Below are 27,033 nucleotides of genomic sequence, written 5' to 3'. Positions count from 1 at the left end.
CGGCCTGTGATAAGTTGGTATCACACAGTACAGCAAAAGTACAGTCCTGATCCCTCTCCCCAGAGATGATAAACAGTGCTGTAGGGAATACATACAGTGAGTAAAGATTTACATAACACAACCATGTGACCAGTGATACACAATGCTACTTGCTCACAGCCCGGGGTCCGTGCCCAAGCAGCGATTCCTCTTTCCCTGCCAGCCTCCCTTATATACTAAGCATGATGTCATACGGTATGGAATATCCCTTTGACTAGTTTGTGTTGGCTGTCCTGGCTGTGTCCCCTCCCAGCTTCTCGTGAAAATAACTCTACCCAGCCAAAAACCAGAACAAGCATTCATATCTTACTCTGAGGAGAGGCAGTTAACTACAAACAGCAAATCATTGAGAAAACACATAGGAAGAGCATGCAAGACAGGACAGATCTGCAGCTAGCTTCTTTATATTCCAGTAAATAGGGTGGGTTTAGTTAGATATATGAAATTAAGAGGCAGAAAAGCACCATTCTTCATCTACTATCATTAATTTAAGTGCTAAATGTGATCTGTGTGTGTATATATATGTATATGTGTATTTCCAAGCGGAATCATTGAAGATGACACTTTATAAATATGAAGTCTTATTTTTACCACAACAGTGATTCTCCACTGAATGAGAAGGGAGGGTACTCATCTACTCCCCCCATAAACCCAGGTCCTTGCTGAATCAGTCCAGGGGACAGGTGATCACATTCCAGTATAGCCCAGGAAAGACTGTAATGACTTTAAATCTTTGCATTTTCTGTCTGAAGGGCAGAGGATCACTTGAACAATCACACACATCAGCCAGCAGATACAGAGAAGTGTTAACCTCCAGCAGAAGGTGGTGAAAAGCATTTGAGGGCTGGAAATTGCTCAAATCAGTTTTAGTAAGTGGGCATGTGTATGGATAGCCACAAGGTACACAGTGTAACTCTGTACAACAATTAGGAATCATTTAATGTATATTTCTTTTGCAGAACTGATGTCTGCAATGACTGTGATGCTGCAGTGATATCACCAGTGACCTAACTTGAAAGCATATCAAAACCCATCACTTCTCATTTTTTATTCTTGCCAAATCAATTTTCAAAGATCAGTTTTCATCACCCTCTCCAGAGTTACAGGGTTAAGCTTTTTTCCATTGCAGCCCTAGGGGCTGTGCTAGTGGAAGAGAGTATAAGAAAGCTCATTTGTTCAATAACTAAATCCAGCAATTCTAATGGCTGCTTTCATGCAAAAAGAGCACTAATCACTGTGAGGAGTGAAGTCCAAGCATAAATACATAAGCTGCACTAGAGTCTCATCTCAGCTGCAAGAATGGCTCATGACCTAACATCTCTGACTTCAGGATGTGCTGCGTTTCCAGCACCCCACCCCAGACGGGGACAAGTCCTGCCACCACCACCTGCCATCAAACCTAAAGCAATCATCAGAAAGCAAGAGGAAAGGGAGGTGCTAATGAGCTAAGGCTGTTTATCTCTGTAGAATCCTCAAGGGAAAACCAACCAGATTTTATCAGAGCAGCCACTATTGTACAAAATCTCTGTTCTGCCATTTAATCCTGTCTTCTCTCCTATCTGCATGCAGGAGTGCACCATTTCTTTCTCTTCATCTGGGTCTGCCTCCCCCCAGAGACTGCAGAGGCAGCCTGCTACCCTTCTGCTTTTACATCCCCACCACGAGAAGGGGATGGGGGTAAGAGCCCCTGCACCTTCTGCCTGGTCCCAGTTTCATCGTCACCACAGACCTCAGACAAGAATTTCAACTAACAAAGGAAAATGAACTAGAGAATGAAATGCGACACCGTACAGTTAATGAAAAAGAAAACACACCACATTAAAAGACAGCATCTAGCTGAAAATATTGGCATGGAAAAAATTAAGTACAACTGAAAAATTGTGTATTATTATAATTCCTCTCTGCAGCACATATTTTTGAGATATAAATCAACCCCATCTGCAAGATTAAAACAAAGATGCAACCATTAATTTGGTGCTAAATGTTTTCTCTACATCTTTAATAGCCCTAAGAAGGAAAACACAAATGCATTCCAACGGCCTGATGTTAAATCATTTATAGAAGACCTATTTCTGAATCAGAAATTTGCAGTACACTACTGCTGGTGAGTTAACACAAGCTGAAGACTGCACTCAGCTCCATCAATAGGAAGCATGCGACTCATGCAGGCTCTCTGCCTACAGAAAGGCCAAAGATATCACACATCTAACTAAAAATATAAGAGCTAAAAATGCATAAAATAGAGCAGCCTTGGGTTAAACAGACAATTTTAAAACACATTTACCAGCTGTCTGCTACTCAAGCTTGTTTCTCATCTCCAGGATTCCAGGACTGCAATTTGGCACCACAGCACAGCGAACGGCTCCTGCCCCAAAAACAAATACTGACACTGGGGCCAAAAATTTCAGAGCGTTTTTTTATTTGCTTTTTGGGGAGGTTTTTGGGTGGATGTTTTTTGCAAGAACTTTTGTCATAGGTCTTCAGTAACACGCTCTCATTAGCGGCCACTAAAGGTGATGTGGAAATTTCAAGCCTCTTTCCCAGCTCTACCCATCCCAGCACTGCTGAAAAAGAATTTAGGCATTTAGCAAAATCCTAGGAGTCTTAAGAGGGAATGCACTCAGAGCACTAAGCAAAGGGGATCCTAAGGCATACCTGGAACCTTCCCAGCAGAAGTGCCTCCCTCCAAGGACTGCACAGCTTGCCTCTTTTCCCACAACCTGTTTCACAGGCTCCCTGGGTACAAGAAGCCTCATCCTCTCCTGTTTCATTTCCCATTCCATCACGTGGAGCTCTGCAATATATGCCTGTTAATTCAGGTATCTGCTGGCACAAAGATGTAAAACTGGAAAGGGTTGATACATTTTTCACCTTTTTTTCTCTTGGAGAAAGATAAGCCTGGCACAGCTCTCAGATCCCAGGCTTTGAATGTTTGGAAGCATCCAAGGTACTACACATATTTTGCCCACTGACAGAGGAAGACAATTTTCCCCAAAACCCCTGCTGTCAGACACAGTATGAGCACACACTGGTGCAAAGGAGAGCTTGGTGGGGGGCGATGCAACCTCTATTCCAAGTTAGAAGGGGAGTCCTGCCACCCTTCCAGAAGGGCAGACCAGCTCAGCATTCAGGTCAGTGCTATTTATCCTGCCTTTCTTCCTGGTAATATTTGGTTAGTCTCTTCGATTTCCTTTTATGCAGCTGATGTTAAGACCTGGCTGCCAATCAATAGCCTCCAGCTCATCTCCCACACACACATCCCCTCCCACTACTCAACTTTATCTCACAACCTGCTCCTTCCCTCCCTTTGTGGTTCTCCTTCCATCACAAAATCAAAAAAATTTGGTTGCTTTCTTTTTTAGCTGCCTGCCAGCTTCCCACCTGCTATCGTGTTACAAAGTTAAAGCAAATAAGCAGCAGGCTCTCCTCTGAGCAGTTTCAGTGACTTCAGTGAGGTCACATAAGGCTAAATCTCTAGCGAAAGCCAGGCAGAGCGCTATGTATCTTTTTTTTCTGCACTGCAGAGGGTTTTGCAGGGCTATGCTAAGCTGTAAAATAAGACTGACTGTGTCACCATCTTGCCTGTGGCAAAGAACCACTTACAGACAATGCCAGTCCCAAAATCCAACTACTTCAAAGCCTGCCACCAGTATTGCCAGTTTTATCAACGTGTCCCGCAATGCACAGCATCGCTCAGAATTCCAGCTCTGGATGCTTATGATTAAAGGAGAGTCTTTGCTTCTGCTGGCAGCGTTTCAGTCTTCATTAAAAGAAAAAGGGCATTGCTTGCTCAAAGAGTAACAACAGGAAATAGAAAGGACCCAGAAGTCACCTTATTTGTAGCCCTCTCTAAAGCGATGCTGACCTCAAGATTGGCAGGAGCAAACCAGTTTTGATTTCAACACTGGCATTGGCAAGAGGTGTATATGTAACCTATATGACCTACCAATTCGGGCTGAGCCCACCAGCACCTGATGGAGCACTTAGGAAGCCTGGTCCTCTCTCACAAGGTGACACAATGATCCAAGCCACTTTCAAGTAGAAGAAAAGTGCAGTAGCCTGACACAACACTGCAAGTTTGCAAATCTGCTCTTCCTAATGGAGCAGCAGTGCCAGGAGCAGAGCAGGGACAAGGCAAGCAGCTTGAGATCTACAGAATAAACAGTGCCTGTTACATGCCACTGTCAAACAGAATAGAAGGCAAGAAGGCTTTTCCCAACTCTTCCACCACAGCCAGGTCACTAGATCCTGTTTTAAATGGAGTTCTTCAACAATTTTTAAGCATTTGTGCCAGTATGACAGCTCAGGCTTAAAGTTCAAATTCTGCTTCGAGGCAGGATGCTTGCTCACTGGGACAACCCCATGGCATCGCCCCTCCTGCCCTGCACCAGCCAGAGAGCCGATGAATACCAATCACAGCCACATTACTACTTCTACTAAATCACAAATTTGAAATAAAAATAACTAGAAAACCAAAGCAATTAATGTGCTTGGACCAAGTTAGGGAAGGAGGGGCGAAGAAAGAAAGTAAAAGGGAAAAGGCTCCCAAGCCACATGTTTACTGTTTCCTCTTCCTGAGTTTAAACAAGATATCAGAAGAAAAATAAATATCAAAATGGCTCTAGAGCAACTCAAACCAATTCTTTTAACCTCAAACACCCTTTTTATAATTTCATCTACCAAAGTAAAAAAAAAAAAAAAACCACCAACCCAAAGAAAACACCAAACACAACCTTATTACTTGTACAGAGAAAGTTTTCCAATGCAAAAGGGAAAGATCCCTACACAGCCTCAGCCTGGTTTCGTGGAGTTTGGAGCTCATTTTTAAGGGCAGGAGCTAATGTCAGAAGGAAACTGCAATTAATTCAATACAAACAGTATTCAGCCCAGTGTTTATTAAAACCTTGAAATACCAGAAGCAGTTGTAACCACCCAGAATCTTACTGTTTCCATACATCTGATACTTTCCCTACCCGAGGCTGAAGCCTCATTTGGATGGCAATTTTACAACCGAGACATATACATACAGACATGTATTCCTACTGACAGCAGTTACCAGTCAAGCAAAAAACATAATGGATAACAGACACAGAGGATAGAGAGGATCCAATTAATCTCCCTACTCGGAGAGAAAACTGGCCTAATGAAATTAATTTTAAAAGCTGACTTTCCAAAGAAGGAACTTAACATCTTCTGGTGGTTTGGCACATTCCCCTCTACAACTAGGATAGTAAATAAAAGCAAATGAAAACACCACAAGTTTTGGGCTACACTTCTCATTTTAGTACTGGATTGCAGCTTTATGCTGTTTCTTACAATGCCGCTCTACTCTGGCCACTAAGCTGCACAGTCCGGTTAACACACAGCCTCAGAAGAACCTGAAGTTAATTACCTGGAGTAAATGCAAGTTTCCTCACTCATTACAGAGTAGTTCCAAGCCAGAAGCTAAGGATCATTTTTTCATAAACTAAAACATAAGCTGGGGAAGTAAATAGCAAGAGGATATGAACTGGAAGTTTTAAGCATCTTTTTGAGGCATACTACACTTTTTCTCCATTTCTGTATTAACCAAACATAGTATCTGCTATCCCACACCTGATACTAGTGTAGCTGAAAGCAGACTTAAAAAGTCATTTCCCTTACTGCCCTGCCCCACTCCCCCCCCCCCCCCCCAAAAAACCCTCCAAACAACCAAACAAAGAAAACAAACCTTTAACAGAAAATTCTTACTGCACTAACATTAAAGGAAGAGCCAGATTTGTGCTTCTGAACAACCTCTTTAAACATATGGGGAGAAAAAAGGTCTTACTCTATGTTAAAGGCTACTACTCACCACTGCATCGAGATTTAACAAGGCTCAATTTCATTGAATGCCAAGGTTTTATGTACTGCCCTGCAATGTGACAGAGGGCAGGAGAGGGATTAGCAAAAATGGGGGAATGATTAATGTTTCATCTCCACAATAAAATATAACTACATTGGGAATGTGTTGGGTAAATGTTCACATCACTGTCATGCTCCAGCCAAACTCCACTGCTACCAATTGCACACTCCAGTACTCAAAGCAACTCATCAGCAGCAATCAGCTTTAAAAAACCCACAATTTTTAGTAGCGAGAATATCTAAGCACACATAAGCATCTATGTGAACACTTCTGGATCTTAGAGTGGTTTAGATCTTTTTAATTCCACCTGGGTCAAGCTTTTAGAGAATCACACAATGGTTTGGGCTGGAAGGGACCTCAAAGATAATCTAGGTCCAAAATCCCTGTCATGGGCAGGGACACCTTCCACTATCCAAAGTCCCACCCAGCCTGGCCTTGAACAGTTGCAGGGAGGGGGCAGCCACAACATCCCTGGGAAACTCATTCCAGTGTCTTGCTACTCTAAGAGTGAAAAATTTCTTCTGTGCAACTAATCTCAATCTCTCCCCCCTTCAGTTTAAAGCCATTACTCCTTGTCCTATTACTCCATGCCTTTGGTAAACAGTCCCTTCTCCATCTTTCCTGTAGGACCCCTTCAGGTACCGGAAGGCTGCAATAAGGTCCCCCTAGAGACTTCTCCAGGCTGAACAAGCCCAACTCTCTCAGCCTATCTTCACAGGAGAGGTGCTCCAGCCCTCTGATCATCTTTGTGGCCCTCCTCTGGACTCACGCCAAGAGCTCCATATCTGCTGCGTACTGGGGACCCCAGAGCTGGACATACTACTGCCAGTTATCACTCACCAGAGTAGAGGTGCAGAATCGCCTTCTTTGACCTGCTGGTCATGTTGGTTTTGATGCAGTCCCAAAAACGGTGCCCTTCTGACTGCAAGTGCACATTGCTGGGTCACACTGAACTTCTCAAGAACCAACACCACCAAGATGGTCTCCTCAGGGCTGCCCTCTACCTAACCCCAATCCAAACTGTATTAATGTTTGGGATTGTCCTGAACCATGTGCAGGGTTACACATACAGATGGGCCTTGTGCTTGGTCTTGGCTATGGTTCACACAGGCCTACCTCTCAAGCCTGTCAAGATCCCTCTAGATAGCATCCCTTCCCTCCAGCATGTCAATCACACCACAAAGCTTGGTGTTACTAGCAGAGTTGCTGAGGGTACACTCAACCCCACTGCTCATGATGCCAACAAATAAATTAAACAATGCCAGTCCGACACCAACCCCTGAGGAATGCTACTCATCACTGGTCTCTATTTGGACATCCAGATGTCGACTGCGACTCTGAGTGTGACCATCCAGCCAATTCCTTATGCACCACGAAGTCCATCCATCAAATCTGTATCTCTCTAAACTAGAGAGAAGGATATCGTGAGTGAGTGTCAAATGCTTTGCACAAGTCTGGGTAGATAGCATCAGCTGCTCTTTCTTTATCCTGTACATTGTAATCCCATCCTAGAAGGCCTGGCACTGTTTGCCCTTAACAAAGCCATACTGGCTGTCACCAATCAACTACTTATTTTCCAGGTGCCTTAGCACAGTTTCCAGGAGGGTCTGATCCATGATCTTGCTGGGTACAGCGGTGAGACTGACCAGCCAGTAGTTCCCCAGGTCTACCTTCTTTTCTTTTTAGAGATGGAAGTTACGTTTCCTCTGTTCCAATCAGTTGGAATTTCACTGGACTGCCATCACTTCGTCTTAGCAAGTTCATTGGCCAGTTCCTTCAGGACCCCAAGGTGTATCTCATCAGGTCCCATGGACTTGTGCACTTCCAAGTTCATTAGACAGTCTTGAACCTGACCTTCTCCTACAGTGGGTGGTTCTTCATTCTCCCAGTCCCTGCCTTTGCCTTCTGTGACTTGGGTGGTAAAGTTAGATCCCTTGCCAGTGAAGACTGAGGTAAAAAAGAGGGTCCTGCACACAATTAGGACTGCTAGAAAACCTCCTCCTCCACGAAGTAACGTCAAGGTTCTCACACAGTCACACTGCTCAGAGCTGAGGGGAAACACCAAATCGAAAAGACACACACAGAAACTGTGAGATTAAGCATGGCTGCTCCTCTCAAGAAGTCCTAGATGTGAAGACATACCAGCAATTACTTAATGTTATACAGCTCCTATTGTTTAACTGTTTGAATTTGTTACTTGAACAAATTTTCAATGGTATTTTATATTTATAATATGCATGTGAAGTCTGCCACCATGCTTTCTATTTCTGCAGCAGGCTGTGCAGGAGACTTCTCGGTAACACTCCCTAGGTGTAAAAGTTTTGACAATTCCTGGATTGCTCTGCACTACTGATGAGAAATGATGCAGATTTCCATAAGACTGAGATAGCATCTCAAAACACAAGCAGTAATTTACTAAACCAAGTCCCACCCCAGCAAGCCTGTAAGAATGCAGAGCAATTAAAACCTTAAAAATGGTTCGCAGTACATGCTAATGAAGAAATACATTGTCTGTTCAGACAACGGCACAATTCAAGCTGTTGGAAAATGAAGAAACATCAGAACAAAGTCACCTAGACTTTGCAGTGCTGCACGCCAAAGTTGCTGTGGAAAAAAAAATTAAAATGGGACAGAAGTTTTGCTCAGACTTCGATCATTTGCATGATCAATGAAAGATGTCAGGAACAGAATCCAAATGGAAGGAGAACCCAGCTGGAGGTTAGCACGACTGAAATGAAAAGGAGCATCAGCCTCTCTCCAGCATGCCTAATCAGAGAGTGCTCTGACCCCTTCCCAGAACAAAGAAATCCATTACTTGCAAACCCCGCCTCCTCTCTCCCCACCCCCCCCCCCCGTTATTTTTTTTTTTATAAGGTTTGAAATTCTTGGTACATCTGAATTAAAACATGCATTTCAAACCACACTCAAGCAATTGAGGGTAAGACAACGGAGATGAACATGAAAGAAGAAATGAAGAGACAAAATACCATTAAATCATTTTTCACCGCTTAATGTAACACTCATTGCAGAACAATCTAACAAATGCCATAACAGTGCTGACACCACACAGTTTAACACTGGAAGACTGACAGTGCCACATTTTCAGAAAGACTCGTGGTATTAAATAAATTTTAGGTTTATAAACAAATGCTTTTTCAAAGCTTCTGGGATACCATTCACATTACTCATCCTCTGATGATACTCAGAGGTTCACAGCACAACTTTCAAAAGCAGTAAGAAAGGAAGTTTTCCTTGTTATTTTAATGTTGTCCTAATACTTAAATAAATTGAAATTTATTTAGGGACTAACACAGACCATTTGGCTTATTTTGAATTCCCACAACAAAAAAAAACCTGGTAAAACCCAATCTAAATCCTCAATCTTTATGACTGTCATCAACTACCTATAATTTCCTGAGAGCGAGGAAATATTGTTTCCAGTAAAAGAGAAAAAAATGCTTGATCAAAACCTGCACTTAATGATAACAAAACCAGATTAAACTTCTCAGTTTTCTAGCATTTCAGGCAAAGTGATGCAGTTATTCCTGTGCCGTGCCAGCAAAGCCTAACCTCTCAGGCTCATACTAAATTTGACTAGATTACAGACAGCCGGTACGCTGTCCACAGACCCACCGTTATCAGAGCCTCCAGCAAACGCACTATTTTCCCTCTGCTCCCTGGTCTCTAATCTGCCCAAAGCTTTTCAGAGAGATATCATTACATTCATGGCTTAGGCCTTGACAACTGCACCCATAAATCAATTTTAAATCTTGCATTAATCATCTTTCTGTAATCAGTGGCTATTCAGCACAAATTTACATCTCATTTCTGTTGGCCAAACAGCCACATTAGGGCTTCGAAGTTATTCAGGCTTAAATGATTATATTCCCCTAATAAACACTGAAGTCCTCTCAGTCCAGCTGCCGTGAGCTGCATTAATGACATGCCACGGCAGCAGGGGCCATCCGAAGTCAGCCTTGTGCGATGCTACGAGCAGCAGCCCCCGCGCCAAGCAGATTTGTTTCTGTGCATTTCCAATACACTCGGAAGAAACGAGACGGCTGCTCTGCCTGTGCAGACCCTCTTATGGGAACCAGCGTGCACAGCAGGCACATACACCGTGCAATTTATCACACCTCCTCCTAACAGCTTCATTTGCCACCTCTTGAATACATGAGGTTACCAGGATGAAAACCCGAAGCCCAGATTTCCCGATTCCCTACATGCTGAGCACCTTACAACTGTCACTAAAAACAAAGCGAGCTGCAGAAAGCCAAACTCTGCAGAAAATCCACTTTTCCCCATTTGCCAGACAGCTGGTAACTGTAACCAAATCGGGGCTGAACACGCTTTTCTTTGATCACCTCAGAATTAGGCAATACATTTTTCATATCCGATGACAATTTTTTTTGTCCTGGTTTTTGTGTTGCTCTCGCTGCTTTGTGTGACGAAGACTATCACTTACACAGGATTACAGTAAGCAGCTAAAACATGATCAGTTCGGGGCGGATTTTGCATGTTCTTGCCTGCAATCCCTATAGTGAAGCAATCTATCCTGATTGAACAAAGAATAATTATTTAATTAAAGATCCTCGAAGGCCTGCATTATTAAACCAGCATAAAAAGCTTCACATTGATTGTATATTCACTTTCAGTTAAGGTCTGAATCAGTATGTGAAGATCTAAAAAGGAATGAACGGAATGAGTTTATTATGACTGTTAAGTACTTACCCACTGTAGGTAATAAATTATACATGTGGATGCTGCTTGTTACGCTTATTTGACAATATAATGCAACTTTTAGTTAGTTTTTTTTTTTATTCTATGGGATTTAATTCCCACCCTGTCAGGCTTATGGTACTTTTTAAATATGGCAGAGACCTACAAGGATGTAAATCTGTCAGATGAAAGATGCAACCTGGATGTTAATGGTTCTTTAAATCTGGAACTGAAAGAAACATGGATGTGCTCATTTGTTTATGATGATATTCTATATCCTGACCATCTAAGACAACACATTTCTGGAGAGGTTCCATACTTCATAGGCTATTTTTCCTCATCTACAACCTCCTGCTACTCCCTGGTCAGGAAAGCAGCCCAGGGAGGGTCAGAAAACCACAAGCAAGGACCTCCCTCAGCTTTGCTTATGGAAGAGACACTTTCACAGCAGACCCATCATTGAATGCAAGCTTCTCTGTTTTGTGCGACTTGGGAACATAACAGAGCTGAATCGCAGCAACAGCATTTTACTGCTAGGGAAGAAAATCCTTGTCTGTGGCCTGAATTTCTAGTAAAAAGGGTTGTAGATAATCTTCAGGAGTCCTCAGGAGGAAAGGCACTACTCAGCACAGACACTGCAGATTATTATTTATCCATGCCTATTCTTACATTCGCTCTTAGAAAATTCACTGATTGACCACTTCACACAAACACAAAATTACAAACCCAGTTTCATCACTATATAGCAGACAAACCATGAAATCAACCCCCTTTCAGTCCTCGTCTCTTCAGCTGAAGATGTGTGTTTCAAAGTGTTGAAGTTTGAAAGGAAAAGAATGAATGCGCTTTAAAAAATAAATTAAAAGTACAATTCTCAGAGGGGAAGAACTAATTAGTGCAGGAAAGGGCACTTCTACAGGTTACGTGGTTAACTGAAATCATTCTTCTTACCAAAACACATACCCACTGGAAGTTAAGGCAGCTGAACAAATGGCACTCTGATGTTGAAGAGTTGTCCCCATAGTGTGCAATATATAAAAGTTTCTAATAATACAGGCTCTCATCCATAAGTTACTGTGTGTAAAGAAACTGAAAACATTAAGCATTGAAAGAAATATATTAAGTAAAGTAAAAAGACATTTAGGGGAAGGACACAAAAACCTGCTGTTGCATCTCCGTAGCTTCCCCTAGCCTTGGGTGTGAGTCACATAGGACCACTCTGCCATTCAAATACACAAAAAAGGGAATTTTCATATTTGTGTGTACTGAAAGCATCAGAGAGAGGCCATCCAAGCACGCAGGTGGTGTCAATGCAGTCTCCTCCACTCAGGGATGCAGAGTCCCGAGATGCTGCAAGGTATCTGGCTTTGCAGGCACGAAGCCTTTCCTTGCACAAAAGCTGATGCTGAGCCAGAACCAAATTCTGCCTTTCCTAGGGCTTTAGGAGGCTGCAGGGTTGTATCTTCACTAGTAACAGGAACCTGCCTTGCCCACAGAAAAGACGTACACTACGCACTCATGTAGCAGCACATCCACCTTGCATGGAGTCCCCTTTCCTTCTACTTGGCTTCCATCACAAGGATGACTTTATTCTCTTTGCAATCCATTTGCAGCCAGCAAAAAGACACAATGCTTTAATAAGACCACTTCCAAAAAGCTACTTGCATTTCAAATGGCAACACTTCAGCTAGGACAAATAGTTAACATCCCAGAAAGGACAGTCCATAGCTACTTGCGATCAAAAACCTACTTTACAGCACAGAAATCTGTAAACACGCAAAACACCCCAAAATTAAGAGAAGACCAGGGTGTGGCTAACATGTTCATGGCCTCTATTCACCCAAAACGGGGTGTCAGGAGGAGAGAGAGATAACTAGCACTTATTTGTAAAGTTAGCGAGAGGAAGCATGTCAAGATCCATTGACTGAGTGCTGAATTTTCACCAATTCAAGCAAGAAAGATGAGTTTGTCTTGTAACAAGAGCAGCTTGCTGTTGGCACAAGCTACAAAGGGATACGGTGGACTCACCATAAGAGGAAGAATAAAAAGAAACCCCTTTCCAGAAGATGCACTGTACGTCAAATGAAGGTTACAGACTGCTGCAAGGAACCCCGAACAGCTTTCTACACTACACATACCACAGGAGATTCAGCTACATAATGCTAACAGCCCCACTGGCCTTAAATCCTGTGAAGCTACACCACTGCCTTCAGCTCACACATTCACATATCTGCACTTATTTTTAAATACTGCAAAGTAAACAAATACTGTAATATCATGCTTTTTTCCAACTGATAGCTTTGCTCCACCAGCAAAGTAACTATAACTCTGTAAGAAGCAGCATGTCTAGAACATCAATGATTTGAAATTAACATATTTGAACAGTGGGAAGTTGCCCAACTTTCTTAGTATTGTTTTGATTACTTACATATTTAATATCTGAGAAAACTAGTTCAGTTCTCAGATTTATAGTTATGCAGAACAGAAAAGAAAGAAAATTTGCCAAGTAATAGCTTTGGTCACAACACAGTTTGGGAAAAAAAAAATTGTTTTCACTCTATTTTCTCTTTCCTGATTTATTTCTGAACAGACAAGACAAAGGTTAGACAGAGAGAAGGGGACAGTCTGTTTTCCTTAAAGGCAACGATCAAGACTGCTAAGCTAGGCTCATTCCCAGTTCAAGAAAACATGGGATACCTGTGGCTCTAGGACCCATTTTGGGTTTCAGTTGCTTGCTTTATCCTTTCTCAGTGCAGACACTACGTGGTCTTCCAGCAGGGACAGACAGATGTACCAGGGAATTCATCTGGGAAAAGCCCCTCTCACACAAAAAAAGCTCAGAGATTCTGGCTTCTGCCAGAGACCCTCTGTAACACCTGAAGAGATGCACAGGTACTTCTACACATCCGGCTTCGGCAAGGTCAGCCTCTGCAAAACGCAGTGCTAGGTGCAAACCCCCTAGGTTTGCACTGGAGGAACTAACCCTGCAAGCAGAAAACCTCAGGAGTGCTGTGCTCAAAAGGGACGGAAATAGTCCAAAAATGTTTACCTGGGCTTGCGGCATCAAACAAAATAGTTTAACAGCTTCACAAGCACTGAGCAAGGGCTGCTTCAGATTCTCTGCTTTCTCTCCAGCACCTTCCCAGCAAAAGCCTTTTATAAACATTATACAGGCAGCATCATAACCAAATCCCTTGGGGGCTAAAGACATTTGCCAGTTCAATACACTTATACAGCTCTGAGAAACAGGCTCTGCCAGACTTAGTTACTGCAACTCCAAAGGACATAGTAGCTCCTACCCATCTGTACAGCCTGTCCACATCGAGACCACCCCTCTGAGTTAAATATACCAGACTCTGAATAAGCAGCGTTTTAAAATTGAATATACAGGGCTTGGGAAGCTGAGTGTACAGCCTCCATAATCACCACAGATATTCAATTACCATTAAAATTAATAAGTAGGACAACAATGAAATCCCCTGACAGGTTTTGATTATCTCAGTCTGGGTATTTATCAGAATTACCCCAACACTGAGTCATTGGGCTCTGGCCAATGAGTGCAAGTCACTGCTTAGCCCACCACTGTCTCCTTCGTACTGGAAACATCATGACATCCAACATCAGAAGATAGCGAGTATGACATGAGAAAGGAGATGAATATCTGAAATAGTGCAAAAAGGTTTGCTCTGCAATCCTTTTCCAAGTCAACTATTCATTCTGTTCCTGTTCAGCAGCTGTACTCTGCCTCGCTGTAATTCTGCAGCAGGGCGACCGCAGCCACTGCTCTGGCAGGGAGGCACGCAGTCACCTACCCCATCACCCACCACCACGTATGACTGCCCAAAACTCATTTATTTTCTCATCCTCTGACAAGACATCTATAGTGACTGATGTAGCCAGCAATTCTTTTCAAAAACTTCATCATTTTTAGGTTGATTGTCCCAGCACTAGAACTGAAACCATCAGGGCTTTGCCCAATTACTGTATTCATCAATATCTGTATTTTTAAGGATGTAAAACAAATTCCAGAATTAGCAAGTGATGCAAAAAGCAGATATGCTGCCATTGAAGTTAACTACACAGGAGCATTCAGTTATTCAATCTGGCATCAAAATAAAGCAAACAGTAAACCAGAAGGAGATTGTGTAATGAAGTGACTTTATCTCACAGGATTATACTTGTGGTTACGACTTTAATTGTGCAGTCTAGAAGGATTTGCAACAAACTGAATAATCTCGCATTATTGTAATGATTTGTAACCACAACACTGGCTACGATTTATGGGCTTACTATAGTTGATTGCAATGCAAATGTATAAGACAGTAAATGCATGCCCTACAATTTGTAACAGTGCTTAAAACTGTGTCTTGCAAGGAGCTCCGACAGCTGCCCAGCCAGAGTGTGGCAGCCTGAAACCAAGACAAAGCTCTAAAGTGTGAACGTTTCCAATTTTGAAGAAAAATAAAGCTAAAATAAAACAAAACTGAACACCCCAAGGTTTCTGAACAGAAGACCAAAGGCCATATTGTTGCTATCCTTTACTGTTGACTGAACCAAGAGCAAGCAAGCAATGCTGAGCAGACACCATACAGAGCAAAAGCTATTTTTATGGCTCTCAACTTTGAGTGCCAAAACTTCAGAAATTATATCCAGGCTCCAGCCAGCAGAATCACGCCCTAAGTGCTGTAACCACAGTTTGTAAGATGAATATGAAAAGACAATGCCCCATCTGAGCTCCCCCCCCCCCAAAAAAAAAAAAAATAATTGAGGTTCCAATGAAAAAGTCTGCCAGCACAGACAGAATGCAGTAGTTTTTAGTAAACAGCAGAAGGAAAAAAAATAGCAAATCTAACAATCTAAGTCATCTTTTTCAGAAACAATTTTCCCATCCCGCTCAGCATCTGCTACATATACTCAGGTCTCAGGGATAGCATCCTAACAGGACTGCTCCCTACAAGCACCACATCTGCATCACAGAGGACCTCAAACACACACACACAAAAAAATCAATTAATTCTGAAAGATCCCTTTCAATAAGTGGATATTTAAGTTACAAATCATCACCTCTCCCACCCTGTCCTCACTCATCAGTTCTTGGTTTCACTCACTGCCAAAGGCAAGGCAGGGGACGGGATGACTTGAACAAGATTAACACCAAGCCTGCAGCTCTTCCTCGCAAGCGAACAGAACTGCAAATGGATTAAACGTGTACACCAACATCTCAAATCACATTAAGAGATACTACGTGCTATCTTCTGCCAACTGCATCTTCTGCACAGCATCATGGACTGTCAATATTATAGGAAGAATCATTGTTGTTACAGCAAAACCTTTGAAGACGAGGACCGTGTGGCTTGCCCCATAATATTTTTGCTGAAGTCAATTTCTGCAGCATAAAGGCTCAGTCCTTCTCCCCCTTCAAAGCCAAAAGTTCTCACCTTTGGTACTGCAAGAAAGCATCCCAAGGAGGGCAATTATCCACAGAAAGCACACATTTTCAAGCTTCTGGTTTATCTTACTTCAGCACAGTAACAGAACTGCAGGACACTATTTTCCATGTTTCAATATAGGTACATGCACAGCCTTAAAGTGAAAACAGTCTTTAGGAACGGGTAACTTTGCTAACAATTGAAACACATTTGCTTAAAATTAAATCATTTTGGTTTTTTTACTGATCATTCTGTTAAATCTAACACTTGATTTTGTCAAATCTGAGGCTTCCTGGAGTTATGACCACAAACGAGAAATAAGGAAGAATACAGAAGCTAACTGCTTATCAAAGCATTTTGTCAAGAATGAGGTATCTAATATTGCTTGCTTTCTTGGAAAATGGCAAAGAGAGGCAAATCAAGGGCTATGCTGGGGATGTTTCAGCCTGGTCTGACAGATGTGGTTTAGAAAGCCATCAGCAACCTCTGCTCCTTGCCATCACCACCTCTCTCCTGGGAGCTGCCCCAGAGTTGCCCGGCTCAGCAGGCAATGCCTTGCCCTCCCTTCATCAACACGCTGATGCACAGTCTCCACTCTTCTTGGCAAGGGCTTGCTTCCTACCACCCCCCAAGGCCTGATCCTGCCCCCTGCAGATATCTAGCACTCATCCATGGATTATCGCTTACCAAGATTGTTAAAATCATACGGGGTTGGTGAAGATCAAACTAACATGCAAGTGTCACAGAATCACAGAATCATAGGGGTTGGAAGTGAACTCCAGAGATCATCGGATCCAACCCCCCTGCCAAAGCAGGTTCCCTAGGACAGGTTGCACAGATAGGCATCCAGACAGGTCTTAAATATCTCCAGAGAAGGAGACTCCAACACCTCCCTGGGCAGCCTGTCCCAGGGCTCTGTCACCCTCACTGTGAAAAAGTTCTTCCACATGTTGGTGAGGAACTTCCTGTGCTCCAACTTGCAGCCATTGCCCCTTGTCCTGTCTCCACAGACCATTGAAAAGAGGCTGGCTATTTCCCCTTGTGTCCCACACTTAAGATATTTATAAACATTAATAAGAACCCATCTTAACCTTCTTCTCTCAAGGCTGAACAGCCCCAATTCTTTCAGCCTATCCTTGTAGGGGAGATGTATCATTGGCATTTTGTGTCATCTACCCCTAACTCTAAACCACATCGATGATGTGTTTTCAGTAAACTATCTTGTAGTACAAATAAGGAACTGTAATTTCCCATAACACATTAAAAACACCCAAACCCTGCTGTCTCCCCTAAATGCTCACAACTGCCCACAGGATGGCAGGTGGTTTTGTTGTTTGGGTTTTTTTTCCCCAAAAACCCCTCTGACCAGGCAAGGAAAGCAGCAGCCACTGTTCAGCCCATGGGACACAGACAATCAATCACAGCAGCTTGGCAGCGTACAATGTCCCAGTGGTAACACAGAGATGACTGATAGCCAGGTGTCACCCACATTCCCTTCAACAGTGCTTCATCATTCGTGTTGGGAAAAGCTTGAAAGCTGATGAGAAGAGCTACCAATTTTCTTTGGAGTAGAGTTAACACACAACCCATGAAAAGATCTGTCTGCATCCATGTGTACTCCTGGCACTTAATCTCTGATCTGTTTTGCCACAGTATTTTCAATATTAAAACCAACAAACCTTGTGATTACTGTCTGCTTTAGTCAAACACACTAAATCATATAGCTCAGCATGCTTTCTTCCCCTCCAAAAAGAGACATCTTAAGACAGACTATAAAACCAAAATATTTTGAGGCAAAAAGAGCTTCCAATTAAAACTCTGGCATTTTTCTTTCACTCACCAAAAACATAGTCCCACCCTTTCACATGTGCACATCGTCTTCAGCAACCAAAAACCACCCCACTGCTGTGACCACGACAAGCAAACAGAGAATATGATGCTGCCGTTTTCAGTCTCCAAAAATCCCGAACCATTCCCATTAATAACTTGAAAAAAGGGTGAAAGTTCATTCTAACAGTCCTAGATGTTTAACTGCTAAACTATTTCTTGAATAGCCAAGTATCAGTGCTTTGCAGTAAAACAGCAGTCATTCAGAAAGCCCTCCTTAGTGTTTTAGAGCGAGTGATGTGTCTTCAAAAAAGCCCTCTAATTTTTATTGTCTTCATTCGCTGTGCCATACATGAGGCAACCACTGGTCATGAAGACAGAAAAACCAGCTTCCATTTTAACACTATGTTAAGGAGGTTTGCATTTAGAATACCCTCCTCCTAGGCAAACCTACCATGTGCTTCCCTTTCTGAGGTTAGCATTAATTTTATTTCATTGGGTTTGAGCTGGCTTTCCTGAATAAGCAACATGAAAAGAAAACCAATTTATAAGAACTCAATTATATGAACACTAAGTAAATCAAACAGGACTGCAGTCTTGAATTTAGTTACCCAAATAAGCCATTAACCTGAATAAAAGTATATGCTGTGAAATGGGGCAAGTACAAGGCCAATGCATTTTAAGTCTTATAAAAGGATTATGCAATTAAGTGATAAGTAATCCACTGATACATATATTTAGCATACGAAGTAGTAAGTAACATTCTACAAAAATTCATCAACATAAGCTATAAAATCCTAATGCATGTTTTATAAACCCCGGGCTGTTGCATATGCATTCTGTAATGGTAATACTTTATTCTGCAAAGTTTCAGATTCTCCATGACAGCACGACACCCATGCATTTTAATTCTATGGTTGCTAACTGTTGGATACCAGTATTTCTGAAATTGGCACACAAGTAACAGAAAACAATGGTTTTAGAAGATAAAGCTCTTCAAAGCTTTTTTATCCCCAAAAGTAATTCCTAGACACAAGAGGAAAAAAAAAAGACTTTTTAGCGTGAAAGGAGATTATTGTTTGCCCAATGAGCCTGTGTGGAAGAACCTAATGCTGACAACTGTATTTACAAAACAATATAGGGAAGGATCAGCCTTCATTTCTTCTGCGGTGGATTTTCAAGACCAGGATAGTAATATATTATTTCAGTAATACAACTCTAGCTGAGATAAAGATTTGCTTTATTCTTAATCTTACTAGTATTAATTTATTTTACAGTACCGTAGAGTACTCTAAGCATTTTAAATCTCCTTTAATAAGACCTGCTCCTCACCAGATGCTGCACCCAAATAAAGGCTTTATTCATGTCAACAGCATACAAACCAAAGGGCAGCTAGCTGAGAGTCCGGGACAACAAGTTTAAGAGCATTCTCAAATGGAGCGAGAAGATTTAACTTCAGATGGGAAAGAAGATCTGAGAGAGGACATGAATAAAATGGTAAGGCTATACAGTGAGAACTGTTGGCTAGTGTGAGATGCTCTGGTTTAAGCACAGCTACAAACTATCATTAATCTGTTGCAGGCGTCAGAGGAGCAGCTCTTAAATACAGGGTGTTGAATGAGTAGCAGTAATGTGTTTAAGCAGGGCAAGATGATAAAGAAAAATCAAACAAGAGCTCAGAAACAAAACCAGATCTCACTCTAGACAGAGTCAGAACAAGCTTTCAGACAGCATGGCTTCAGATGTAGGGCTGGAAAAGACCAAAACAAATCACCTGGCTTGTTCCTCCAGAAGAGATGGACTCTTCTTGTGAGACATGATGGTCTGACCGGCTGTCAGAGGCTCACTATGAAAGAATTCCCACAGCTGCCCCAAAGATGCACCAATAGAAAGCGGTTCCGATCAAATTTAACTGGAATCAGCTTAGCTGAAACATACCCTGCTTTTCTTGTCCTGCTCATTTGTCAACCCGGGCAAGATTTATTTCTTTCTTCTCTGCACCCCTCAAGGTGATTGTAAGGCAATACTCTATGCTCCACCCGACTCCATCAGCCTCTCCACACAAGACGCATCCCTCCATTGAAGAACTGATTACCTTAGATTTTGGTTAATATATTAAAGCTCTCTGGAACAACTACAGCTCTCCAGGCACTGCAAGGCCACCAACTCACCAGGGAAATCCACAAATTTGAACAGTAATGAGCTGGCCAAATTCTATTCCAAATTAACTTCAGCATCTTCAGTCTTGTTCTGGAGCTTTTGGAGCTTGAAACATGAACTCAGCACTGCCTTAAAACCTAGATGAGTTCAATTATCACAAGGGTCCTGCACAACTGTGTTATTAACTTCTAGTGTCTTTTCACACCCAAAGCTCAAGCTCTTTTGTTACAATTACGCTATACCTTACAGACATGCATGAATCACTCTGGTACATTAAAACAGAAAACCAAAAACCCACATGATCGTGGCCCCATGGAATATGGCCAAAAATGACCACGTAAGCACATAAAGAACCACAGAGGGGGTTGCAGAAGGAAGAAGTTTGCATATATACAGACTGCATTTTACCTTAAGGAATCCTAATGGAAAGCAAAACACCCATCTATTTCAACTCTACTGAACTCAGTATTATCCCACAAATTATTCATGTAAGATTCCTTTATTCTGTGTAACAGAACATTTTAAGTGCTGCTTTTGATTGGATTACTCAGTTTACTTCAAATACTGTTTCTTTCTAACCTGTGCATGCACAAACACATGTAAATGTAAACAATACAGCCAAATTGAAGGTTTTTAAGGTGCCATTAACGTATTTTTTCACCTACTTAGGTATTACTTATTTCCATTGTGCTCCCTGCTGCAGTAGGAATCTCATTCTTACCGTGCTAGCATATCCCCCAATTCCTCTTTTACACTGGTCACAGCCGAGCAGCAGCATTTGCAGGAAAAAAAACCCCACAGGCTGCCAAAAGTACTGCCCTGAAAATGCCAATTATAATCATAGCTACATGACACAGCTCAATGGTGCCAAGAACCCTCCTTCTCCTTTTACTACCTCCTATCCCTCCCCCTTTATTTTATTTCTATTCCTACGGGCAAACAGTGCCTCCAATCCAAGAATCCTGTATAAAATCTCTATCTGAATGTAGATCGACAGACAGCAACATGAATCTATTCACAAGCTATGCTGAGTAATCTAAATCACCATTATTTTTAACTTCAAAGAGGCACCCTAGGGTATCTGTCCTCAAAAGAGTGAGCCAAAAATGCTGCTTGGAAAAAAAAAAGTGTATTAAAAACAAAATCAAACCCACCAACGTCCTATATAAGTGAAAAGCAACTTGCAGAATCAGTCTGGCTGAAATCCCCCCCACCCAAATTTCAGTACTGTTAACCACCAAAAGCAGGGGCAATCGCTTTCCCTCTTGCCGTTCACATGCAACAAGTCATCTAGCTCATTTTCTGCAATGAATAAAGAATTATGAACATCTCCACAGGACCAGATTCATTAGTACATGTTTATTTTCCTGTCTGAGGCTAAAAGAAATGCCAGCACACAGAGCTGTGCAATGAGCCACAGCACACAGCCAATACCCCAAGGACCACAGCGGCTTTCCTGTTCTGGGCGACAGGAAGGTCAGGGAAATCAATGGGAGGTGGAGCCGATGGGAGAGGACTGGTTTGCACAAAAGCAAAGCAGGTGCACAGCACTCTGATTTGGAGAGAAAAAGAGTACTACTTAGCTGTAAAAAAGTAACTTTTAAAATAAGCCCTGAAAGGAGGAAGTGTCTGCAACAAATAAATCAGTGCTATTATAGCCCCTGAAACAAAAATCAGACATAATCACTGGATCAATCAAGCCAGCTAAAAGAAAGCATTTATTTTAATCAGCAACTTTGGCAATTATCTGGATATTGTTAAAAGTGGCTGTGTTTTTACTTGGTGACATGAAATAAGACTGGATGGGACAAGTTTTCAGGGGCTCTTTGTAGCTTCTCCCCATCCTATGGCTTTGCAGAGTCAAGCTGCGTCACTCTGAGTTTCCTGCCAAATCATGGGAGGCGAAGAAGCAACACAGCCTACAAACGCTGCCTGGCCCAGCAACTTCTCTTGCAGCACTTACCATTGTGTCTACTTTTGTAACTTTCCATATGATAAAAATGTACAGGCAAGCACAGCCAATTTCTGTAGGCCAGAGCCAGTTGAAGTCCCACATAAACCTGATGTCTGGGTAACCCTAAACAGCACCCCAGGAAGAAGTCCTGACATAAGTGAGACTCAGAGGCATTGCAGATCTGCTGTACAAGCACAGGCTGTAGCAAAAAAACCTGACTGGTTTTCTTGATGTGCTTGGAGGGCTTCCTGCTATACAAGAGGGACCAGACTCTTCTGATATTGCCCCTGGCAATTTCAATAACTTCCTTCAGGTTGGAGTAAACTTACATGAGCTGCAAAGCGTAGTCCAAATTGTACCTTTGGCATGTAATAACAGGATCAATTCCCAACTTGAGCTGCGAAAGGGGCAGCATTTCCATGCTACCCACGTTCCACTGCCAGGGAGAGTCCCTTTACAGAGCTCCATGGCCACGCAGACCTCACAAGGACTTTGCTCATGCTCTAACAGATACAACTGCAGGTTTAAGAGCTGACTGCAAAACCACTGCAAGCTGCTGAACCCTCAGAGCCAGGAAAGGCTTCCCGTGGCTGCTGGGAAGCCATGCTACCAGGATACATTAATCCCACAGAGCAAAGCAATTGGAAGAAAGTACCTTCTCCCACACCAGAGCCAATTCTTCATACCAGGAGACACTGTTCCAACCCCTGCTTGGCCACAGCATATTTCAGCCTCATTATTTACGGCCGCTGGTCCCTCAATACAATTTTTCTTACCTTCTACATGCATGGTAGAAGTGAAGGGACAGGCTGCAAAAACACTGGACACTATGAGAGCCTGTACCAAGTACGTACCCGAAACACATTACTCACTAGATGAGCTGGTGCACTCTGTTCAGCAGTGGACCAAGGTCTGGTCTTGTGTTAACTAAAGCAGTTGCAGTGCTTTATTTGGAACTGCAACCAAAAAACAGGTCTTCTAAACCTGACTGGAAGGTCAATCTCCTTCCCATACACCACTACTTTCACTTCAAAGTTAGATCACATTTTCCCATTGTGGCCAGCAAAAATGAGATGAGCAACAGGCTAAACAAAGGCAGACCTCCATGGTGCATGGAACATCTTAAAAGTTGTAATAGACAAAAATTACCATGGCACACAGTTATAATAAAAAAAAAATCAGATTATGGCACCTACAAACAATCTGCCAAAAGCAAGGTTTGTTGGCTTGCGTGGACCTCGTACTCCTATTGTTTTGGTGGGGTTTTTTTGGTTGTTTTTCTTAAATGTGGAAGTCTCTTTTCAAAATGTAGCAGATTGAGCCTTTATGAGAGACAGGGAACTTCTCCCAAGCATCCCTATACAACTACAAAGGCTAAACACTTTTTTCCTTAACAGCAGCTGTGCTCCTGTTGCATTCTCGTATTTCTAAGAAAAAATTACTAAGTTTCCTTATGATTCATAATACAAGTAAAGTGGAGAAGCAGCTACACTAGAAGAGTTGAAGGCTGCTTCAAAAGCTAATGTATCTTCAGTTGGAACTATATCATCACTGAAATTGCTACCAAGTACTTGAGAAGTGACTAGACTTTACAGGATACTGCTAATAGCAATAATAAAATACCACGCATCAAAAAGCTTAATTCAGCACATGGTCTGTATCTCCACACTACAGCATTGCAAAGCGTGACACATTATGACATATTTGCTCCTTTCCTTGATTGGGGTCAGTACAGATAGATCCACTGACCTTCCAAAATTTTCCCCAAGAGGATATCCTGAGATAACAAATTTTAGAGAATCATAGAATATGCTGAGTCAGAAGGGACCCATAAGAATCATCGAGTCCAACCCCTGGCTTCCAAATGTGTATGAGAGTGCCTCAAAAAAAAAAAAAAAAAAACCACAAACAGGTTTCACACCTCTGATCTCAAAGCTACTGTCTTTTCCAAATTCAAATCCTGAACTAAGAATTACTTAAAATATTTTTACAAGGTAGATCTTTTTTAAAAAATTAAGTGAACAGATTACAACTGCAGGATAGCTGACTGCAGAGCAGATAAGGGGGTTAAAGTAGCAGATTTGGAAAGACTTTGCAGCATTTGTAAAGTACTGTCAATACAAAGAAAGAGATAATTTGGTTAACTCATGAATTTTTATGATGTCTCATGATTAAGAGAAGATTTCTGGAAAATAAAAAACCAAGTCACTTTCTATTTGTGGAAATTAATTTAAGTGAAAAAAAACCCGCTTTTGAGTCAGTAACCATGAATTTGACATTCCTGAGTGCCCCTCCAGGTCCTGTTTGGAAACTGAGCTTGTAAATACAGAAAGGTTTCTCAAAATAATGAAAAACACCCCACAACTGAGATTTAGCTTTTCATTTACTTATCTACGTATCTTCTCAACTCTTCAGGTCTAGTTATTTCTCTACCGATATTCCTTCGAAAACACTGGGATATGCATCTGTGCTTTATGCTAGAAGAAAAATACCTAGAAGTGTTGAAAAAGGAAAAATCTTCCATTAAGAATCAGACACGAGTCTCTCTGCAGCATGCCATGGCACCAACCCGTTACTCGGCCAACACATCTGACACTGGTTATTCTGATGCCCACACACACAAGGAGAGCAAAAGTTTATCTCTCGGCCTTAAATCAGGGAAAATATTGTTGTAGACTTTGACAGCTTAAATTGAGTTGAGGATAAACTCAGCTCCTCACGTAGCTTTTACATCCCTGCCATAACCTCTGCCCACAAGCACACAGCTCATCTGCATGAGGCTGCCATTTCCACCACCTTTCATCAACACAGAATATATGGAAGGACAGATTTTAATTCAACGTGTAATATGTATGTGCAGGCTTGGCTGCATTTTATATAAATACTGCCACCTTTTTTAATGACAATCAAACTGGAGTCCAAGACAGCTCTGTATCCCATTTCAGCTGGTGACTAAAACTCTGGAATAACACACTCCTGAGAGTTGCTCTGTTGGACAGCTTGGTCTTGGGATGCTTTCTCACTTCACGCAGTGCTCATGGCTCCTGACAGGAATACTCAGCACCATGCAGAAGGCAACCTTTCGAGATGGTACCAAAACCGATACAGCACAGCATCGAGGATGCCCCATCCAAACTGGAGATCTGAAGTCCCAGCAACAAGTAGTCACACAGCGCAGCCAGACCAAGCACACACACTGGAGGGTACTAATGCATCTAAACTCTAGCAGTTATTTTGTGTATCAAATTAGGAGGCCAAGTTCATTCAGTTCTCAGAGTAATTAATGGTATGGGACAGAGGGTCTTCAAGGTGCTTAAAACTCAGCTCCTGTTCCAATGTCATCTGCTCCTAGAATTTTGTTGTGAGCCCGAAAAGTATTTCTGAACAGCCCTGTTCATTTAAAGCTAGCAGTAACATGCCAGACCCTGTGATTCAGAAGAAAAATTCCTGAAAAAAAGGTGTTGTGCTTTTACCCCAAAAGCTCAGAGAACAGGAATTTATAATTTAAAAAAAAATTAAATAACCTCATGGATTTTTTTTTTTTTGGTGAGAGGAGAAACAGGGGGGTTGACTTGTGATTTTTTTTTTTTTTTAATACTTTGTGGCTGGCTCTGCTGCATAAATAAATCAATCCCCTAGCCACACAGCTCCATTTTTCCAGTGACAGCTTGTTGTTTTATTTATTTTTTTTTCCATCCATTGCCAACAAATCACTCCAGGGAGTTTTTAAACCCAGTAGTCTACTTTCCGAATGGAAACGGTTAGTATAATTTGTGAGAGAGAAAGCAAACAACAACATGACTTACCCCATTTTTTGGGTAGGCTATCCATCCTAGATCCCCCATTACTGTGCGCGAGTCCAGTAAATTCACTGAAAACAGGAAAAAACAAACACCACTGTTAAGGAAGATGGATGGGTTACAAACTTCAGTAAGTAATTCAAGGTTTGGGTGGCTATGGTAAACAGGCTGTTTACAATTAACCAAGGAAGTTGGATTTTTGTAAAGCAGAATAACAATGCAGCAACTCCTCTAACGATGAGGTCATGCACTGAAAACAATTCTATATATGCATGACTTCATTCCTCTGAGATCTGCAACTGAATTGCAAATGGATTAAACTTTTCTGAGATCCAGGTTCTTCATGTTCTTAGGAGTTGGTCTTTTGGGGGGGAATAAATCCATAATGCACACTGTGTGTTTATGTGTATATGTATGACATGCAGTATAGAGGTATACACACTCACAAACATACACGTGTGTCTATACACACAATTCATCAAAGATGGCATACCTCTCTTTAGCATAATAAAGCCTTAAAGACAAATATGAAACTAGAAAGTGTCCCAACTATCATGAATTTTTAAAATATTTTATGTGCAAGTGGCAGAGGCAACTTTGTAGTACCAGCCACGTAGGTGCTTCAAGATTGCTAAAGAGAAGCAAACAGGTTGCATGCACAAATACAAAGGATGCAAGTATCATAACCCTCACACCTGGTATTCATAAGAGGCTGATTTGCTGCCTCTGCACAGCCAAATATACCAGCACAAACACCTGAGAGACATTCAGATCCTTCCCTACACCAGCCTAAGGTCACCATGCTGCAGGCCACCACAGAAAAGAATTTAAAACATTGCTGAGCACCTCAGGTACCAGGACTATACTATTTACAGAGGCACAGTAACAAAACCTAGAAGTACATGCTCCTTTAAAACCTTAAGGAATACTTAAAAAGCAAATTTGGATTAAACAACAGATTTAGTTTGAGAAAAATAAAGTTCTCTGAGTCAGCTGGGTTTTAATCATTGTACTACAGGAGAGGCTGATAACTGTAGTGTCTTGTACATAAAACCAGCCCAAAACACACACAAAAAAAAATGCTCAGATGGAAGGGGGAAAAAAGCCAGTTCTCAGCTCTGCCATCAAACACTTATCTACCCAGGTATTTTCACAATATATGCAAGTATTAATGCAGCATATTATCATAAGGCAGATAGGTGTTCTGTCTTGTCAAATATA

At 41.9% G+C, this 27,033-nt stretch overlaps 1 protein-coding gene across 4 annotated transcripts in view; it reads right to left on the bottom strand.

The window, feature by feature from the left end:
- EPHA5 (EPH receptor A5) overlaps positions 1 to 27,033 on the bottom strand; it is a gene marked incomplete at its 5' end in the record, with an annotated part of 197,846 nt that overhangs the window by 157,270 nt on the left and 13,543 nt on the right. For 2 of the 4 annotated variants that reach the window (XM_084263299.1, XM_084263300.1), the window contains one exon: positions 25,819 to 25,883. In XM_084263299.1, coding sequence (XP_084119425.1) covers positions 25,819 to 25,883 — 65 coding nt within the window. Of the gene's footprint in view, positions 1 to 25,818; positions 25,884 to 27,033 lie in introns of those variants that run through there. The other 2 variants (XM_084263301.1, XM_084263302.1) reach the window with 1 other exon arrangement.

Source organism: Gallinula chloropus, assembly GCF_964237585.1.
Source record: "Gallinula chloropus genome assembly, chromosome: 4".
NCBI classification, from domain to species: domain Eukaryota; kingdom Metazoa; phylum Chordata; class Aves; order Gruiformes; family Rallidae; genus Gallinula; species Gallinula chloropus.
This window is presented reverse-complemented; position numbering and strand designations above follow the sequence as displayed.